This window comes from Hevea brasiliensis, chromosome 13 (assembly GCF_030052815.1).
Source record: "Hevea brasiliensis isolate MT/VB/25A 57/8 chromosome 13, ASM3005281v1, whole genome shotgun sequence".
Taxonomy (NCBI): Eukaryota; Viridiplantae; Streptophyta; class Magnoliopsida; order Malpighiales; family Euphorbiaceae; genus Hevea; species Hevea brasiliensis.
This window is the reverse complement of record NC_079505.1, coordinates 4,412,146-4,418,870: the sequence shown is the minus strand read 5'-3', so window position 1 is coordinate 4,418,870 and position 6,725 is coordinate 4,412,146. Positions and strand designations below refer to the sequence as shown.

The window sequence follows — 6,725 nt, the reverse complement described above, 5'->3', positions numbered from 1 at the left end:
TAGAGCCTTGATCTAAGTGCCAATGTGTCAAAAGTAGGCCACATACTAAGAAGCTTTAGGAAGAAGTCTAGATATTTCCATTCTAGAGAAGGAGTGGGAAACGATAAAGTTGCATTAACTGGGTTGTCAGGGAATACAAATACATTTGTCCTATAAGAGAAGAGACCCAGTTCACTTTCCAATATTGATAAGTGGTGTAGGGTACGCTTGACACTTGGATGGAGCTCTACATAACTAGTTACATAAGATGGACAGAAGCTGGTCTAAGGACCTTAGTAATGACACAAAAGAGATTGAAAATTTGAAGGATCATAGGAGTGAGAAGATTTATAGGTATTGACCATTGATGTCATAGGACAAGTAAAGGTTTCGAACGAGATGTATATGATAGGTGCTACAGGAAAGCATTTCATTGGATACTATAGGGTAAGGAACATAAGTCATGTTTTTGGGGAACAGAGATTATTAAAACAAAGGAATGAGGACTGAAGTCACCAAGAGACACGTTAGGGCGTAATAAAAGTGAGGTAAGCGCCAAAGTTGATTAAAGTTATCAGATATCAAGTCGAGAGCAGTGGAGTTATAATGAGTACTAGAGATGACAAAAAAAAAAGAGAGGTGTAAACGAGTAGTCAGATGTGATGGTTTAAACTCAGAAGGAGGATGGTAGTTGGCATACTACGACAGGGGCAGATAGACATAAAAATTTTTAACCATCCATGCAGATCCAAGGCGGAAAGATGTAAAATTTGCAATGGGTGACCATATTCTTGAAGGTTTCTCCTATGAAAAGGTTTATGAGATTTGGAAAGAAAAGGTAAATTGGCACTCCGTTATATAGGACCTTTTAAGATCATGGACAGAGTGGGAGCAATTACCTATCAGTTAGAGTTACTACCAAACCTTTCTCATGTCCACCCAGTATTCCACATTTTCATGCTTAGAAAGTATGTTCCCGATCCTTCTCATGTGCTGTGACCAGACACAGTGGAGTTAAATGAGAATTTGATCTTTGAGGAGCAACTAGTAGCTATATTAGACTATCAGATGATTCAACTTTGGTCAAGGCAAATCCCTATGGTTAGTCCTGTGGAGAAGTTAATCTATGGACGAATGCACTTGGAAGTTAGAGTGGGATATACGCAGCAAGTACTCATAAGTTTGATATGCAACTATGTGTCATTGTTCTGCCTTGTGTAAAATTCGAGGACGAATTTTCTATAAGGGGGAAGAATGTAACATTCCTAATTTTCAAATAATTATTTTATATATTTTTTTTATTCTAACCCTGATATTGTGGACTTCGCGTATATACTTTCATTTCATGGAAATTTGATCGTCGCCCGAATCTGTAATTTCGGGTCGAGCAGATAAGCTGCTGGAACCATTTCAGAACCGGGACAAGATTATAGGCTACCCCATCGTTTTCAGACGTTCTGGACGCGTTCCAGTTGTCAGATTTGGCATAGGTAAACTCGAACTCTACATTACTCAATTTTTGCCTTGTACTGGGTTAGAATAAAATTTATAAAATATTCGTGGATGATAAGAAAATTACGATTCCTATTGCAATAGCCTTATAATATTGTTAAGGACTGTGTGGCAGGTTTATAGAATTTTTAAAGTTAGTTTTGATAGTTTTTGAAAAATATTAGTTTTGAAGTCTTATAATTGAGTTGTCTGATGTTGTGATTATTGTTTAGTTTGGAGGGCCCAGGAGGGGCCATATAATGATGACGAGATATGGGTTAAGTTTAGAAGTGTTATTTGAACCATTTTATTGGTTGGGTAGGTCATAGGTATAGGGGAAATTCTGTCGAATTTTCAGTACAACTTAGAGTGACTTTGGTTTTTTCTAAACTTGTATTGAGTCAAATATATTAAATAATTGCAATGAAATTGTCAAGTAGTCAGGACAGCCTTCCTCCTCCGTCCAGTCGCCGTAGTGACCTCGGTTCAAGTTTGTGAGTAAAATATTAATTTTTATTGTAATTTCGATATTATTATATGTTTAAGCATGCCCATGTATCACTTATAAATATATATCTATATAGTTAAATACTAGACATGATTTATATTGCATTTTAAAATGATGAAGTGCCATAGATGTTGTTCGCGGTAATTTGGAGCAGTGTGCATGTGTTAGCGTGCGTGTTGTGTGGGATATGGATAGGACGGGCAGACATGGCTTGAGAGACACTCGCTGGGACTCGGTCCTTCGGGGTAGACACGGCTCAAGAGACACTCGCTGACAGAAGTTAGATTAAGAGGGCTGTATAGGGGATCAGCTCCCATATATGTATTGTTTGACAGTGTTGGGTGTGTGAGTGCTCCAAATTGCCTTTTTGCTGATTGTGATATGAATTGTATGAAAAATTTATGAGGATGTTGCATATCACTCTACAAGGTGCATTAGCTTTAGATAGCTATAGAAATTATGATTGAAATTGGTATTTTACTCTCTAAGTCGAACGCTCACTCCTGTTCACCATATTTTTCCAGGCTACAGGAGGAGACCTTTTTTCAGAATAAGCTGTTCCTTTCCTCGCAGGTTATGAAAAAAATTACTTAACTGTATTATTGTTATCTAAATTTGTAATTTAGAACTCCGCATGTACTAGTAGTAGCATTAATCCTGTCAGGGACTGCATGAATTTAAGTTTTTGTATTAACAAATGAAAATTTTTTATGAGTTTTAAATAGTTTGTAAATGATGTAACAGGGTTGAGCTGGACTCCCCTAATTTTAATTTCTGATAATTTCTGAGTTAAGTTGGCCCAAAATAAAATTATAACAGTTTAATTTAAATTATTTTATATGCATATTGGGCCTAAATTATGGGTCTGGTCATGGGTTTGAGAATAGTAAGGCTTACTACGGGTTTCAGGGGCTTTATGTCGGCCCAGGTCCTAGTGCCGGTACGGCCCATAGGTTGAGTCGTGACAGTCCAACTCGAGTTGATCTCGCTGGTAGGCCTTGGATCAAGAGAGCTGTATAAGGGATTAGCTCCCATATCGTATTTATACTGATGTGACACATAAGTGTGTGAGTGCTCCAAATTATTCTTTGTGTTAATATTGTTTGATTTTGGTGAAATTGTTGATATGGGTGACACATAAGTGTGTGAGTACTCCAAATTATTCTTTGTGTGAATATTGTTTGATTTTGGTGAAATTGTTGATATGGGTTGCATTTTATCCTTAGGGATGGATTAATACTAGATAGTTATAGAAATTATATGTAAAATCTATATCTTACTCTATCAGTCGAACGCTCACTCCTATTCACCTTATTTTTCGAAGCTATAGGAGGAGTTCTTTTTCAGAATAACTTGCTTTCTTCCTCGCAGGTTTATTCGCAGTTATTTATTTATATTATTATTTTCTAAATTTATAATTTAGAACTCCGCATGTGTTAGTAATAGTATGGACCTTGTTAGGAACTGTGTTAATTTATGTTCTTGATATCAATAAATCAAGATTTTTATGATATTTAAATAATTTATAAATGATGATATTAGGATTAAGCTGAACTCCCCTAACTTTAGTAGTTGATAGTTATCGGATTAGGATGACCCAGATAAAAATATAATATAATATTTTATTTTATTTACAAGTTGGGCCTCAATTTTGGGCCTTGACTATGGATTTGATATTAGTAAGGCTTACTACTGGTCTCGGATCCTAGTGCAGGTCCGGCCTATGGGATCGGGTCATGACAATGGCATTGGTGTTGCTTCGACACTGCAAGGTTGTATTTTGATGTTCTTGATACTCTTATACTGCTTTCGACATGGTTGCCTCCTTTAGATTGTGCTTCCATCTTCTTTTGTATCAGGAGTATGAACTTAAAAAATAATGTTTTCTTATTAATTCTAAAGTGTTGATCATAAAATGGGGATGAAACCCTAGTGGATTAAAGAAAAACATAATGGAGAAAGAGGATGATAGCAAAAAAAAAAAAAAATGATAAAGAGGATGCCTGAAATGTGAAAAAGAAACAGAAGAGGGGGAGACGATTGCAAGTGAAAGAGAGGAAGGCTAGGACTATGAATATATATATATATATATATAGTGCAAGTGGACGGTTGAGATTAGACTAGAGGAATGGTTAAGATTGATTGTTAAAAAAAAGAATTAAAAAATGTAGACTATTAGAATTGAACACGCAACCTTGAAAAGATTTTAAACCAATCTTACCACTTGGCTAATAAACATTCCTATATAAGTTAAGTGTGTGAGTTTAATGTTATATCGGTTTAATTTAGTTATTTCGATGTTTAATCTTCAAAAATCAAATCGAACAGAAATAACTGTACTTTTTAAAAATTAAAATCAAATATTATTAAAATCAAATCAAAAAATTGAAATCAATTGGTTCGATCAATTTATTCGGTTTAAGCCGCATAATTCTCACTCCTAACAAGTAAACCATTATCAATAAATTTTTAATGGATCTGGAGGGTAGCAAATTCCATTTATCAATAAATTTAAGCAAAAAATGTGTTAAAAAAATCTATAAATACTACTAATTATTAGGTACATAAAAACTATTAAAAAATTATACTTTCTCTTTCAAAAAAGTAAACCATCTTTATAATATAAAAAACGAATCGAGCATGATATATTTACACCAAATGTACTAAATAATTTCTCTTATAAATACCATGCTTAACAATTGAATATCCATAAGCATACACTAACTTGCAAAGAGAGAGAGATCAATGGAGCTCTTCATCTTCTTTGCTTCTCTGTGCCTATGTCTTCTCCTGAAACCTCTTATCACTCAACTTCATCTTCTTCTTTTTTCTTCTTCGTCATCAAAACCCACCAACAAGAATCTGAATCTCCCTCCTGGACCTTCCAGAATTTCCCTCATAGCCACCTTCATTTTTAGCAGAAAATCTTTCTTGGAACTTGGCCCTTTCATCTCTAACCTTCGACAGAAATATGGCCCTCTTATCACTGTCCATGTTGGTTCTCAACCCACCATTTACATCACGAACAACTCTCTCGCCCACCAAGCTCTTGTCCAAAACGGTGCCGTTTTTGCCGACCGCCCCATCTCCGTTAACAAACTCATTATTATTAGCAACTCTAGTAAAGTCATCAGTAAATCTCCTTATGGACCTACTTGGCGTGCTCTTCGTAGAAATCTCACAGCAGGAGTTCTCAATCCTTCTCAGCTTAGATCCTTCTCCCTTGTCAGAAAGCGAGTTCTGAACATTCTTATTGATGCCCTTAAACATGATTCTAAGGGCGAGAAAGCTGTCTTTGTGGAAGAACATTTTCGCCATGCAATCTTCTCTATGTTGGTTCTCTTGTGTTTTGGAGATAATGTTGAAGATAAACAAATCAGAGAGATTGAAGCTGATCAACAAAGACATTTCAAGAATTTACAATATCGATTGAGGCCGTTCATTATCTTCCCAAAGTTGGGTAAGTTCTTGTTCAGAAAGCAATGGAAGGAGCTAATTGAAATCGCTACCCGTTACGACGATGCCATTGTTGCCCTGATAAGGTCAAGAAAGAAAATCACGGAGCAAGAAAAAGACACTTCAAGAAAAGATCAAGGTGGTGTTTTTTACGTAGATACATTACTAAACTTTCAAGATCCTGAAGAGGAGGAGAACCTTAAAGAACTCGAAATTGTTGGCTTGTGTAAAGAATTTGTCGGCGCCGGCACCGATTCAACGAAGACTGCATTGCAATGGATCATGGCTAACGTAGTAAAGTACCCAGCAATTCAAGCTAAGATTTTGGAGGATATAAGAGGCGGCATAGGAGATGATCAAAGGAAGTTCATCGAAGAAGATGATCTACAAAAGATGCCTTATATAAAAGCGGTAGTTCTTGAAGGTTTAAGGCGGCACCCACCAGGTTATACACCGTTGACACCGCGTGCAGTGACAGAAGATGTAGAATTGGGTGGCTATATAGTACCAAAAGGTACTGCAGTCAACTTCTTGATAACTGATATGGGGAGAGACCCAAATGTTTGGGAAAATCCTATGGAGTTCAAGCCTGAGAGGTTCTTGAAAAATAGTGATGATGATCAGGAGCATCATCAAGAAGGGTTTGATGTGACTGGAAGTAGAGAGATCAAGATGGTGCCTTTTGGCGCAGGAAGGAGAATTTGCCCTGGTAATGGGTTTGCCATGCTTCATATGGAGTACCTTGTGGCAAATTTGGTTTGGCATTTTGAGTGGAAACCAGCTGATGGAGAAGATGTTGATTTGACTGAGAAATTCGACCTCACTATATCAATGAAAAATCCTCTGCGAGTTCATTTATCTCCTCGGTTTTAGTGATTAACATATCATCACCGGCACGCAGCTGCGGAACTTAAATATATATTTCTTTAAGAAGCAACCTATATAAGAAGCAATCAGTTAAGCTTATTTCCTGTTATATATCTAATGGGTAAAAAAAAAAAAGTCAGCACCATGTATAAATTGATTTGCAACTAAAAATATGGAATATTTGTGGAAATAAAATTATTCAAAGATTTTTAGGTGCATATAGACCAAATTAAAATTAAACAAATTATTGGCTCTAAATTGTCTCAAAAAAATTTTCTTTGAGCTCCAATGTATCAAACACGATAAACTATGTTAAAAGAAAAGGGTAAGCCAATGGACTTAGCAAAACTTGTCAACCTCTTGCCAGTATCCTTAATTAATTGTTTAAAAGTAATCCCAATTGTAGTTATATATAAAAGCTTCT

At 35.9% G+C, this 6,725-nt stretch overlaps 1 protein-coding gene across 1 annotated transcript; it reads left to right on the top strand.

Moving 5' to 3' along the window:
• The first annotated feature begins 4,723 nt into the window (after positions 1 to 4,723).
• On the top strand, positions 4,724 to 6,307 carry LOC110657344 (cytochrome P450 89A2-like). The gene has a single exon (XM_058132951.1). It carries the CDS (start codon positions 4,724 to 4,726, stop codon positions 6,305 to 6,307), a length of 1,584 nt encoding a protein of 527 aa, XP_057988934.1.
• Positions 6,308 to 6,725: the final 418 nt, after the last annotated feature.

Bases quoted from the DNA above. Each gene is read 5' to 3' on its own strand.
- LOC110657344 (XM_058132951.1), top strand. From the start codon at position 4,724: ATGGAGCTCTTCATCTTCTTTGCTTCTCTGTGCCTATGTCTTCTCCTG.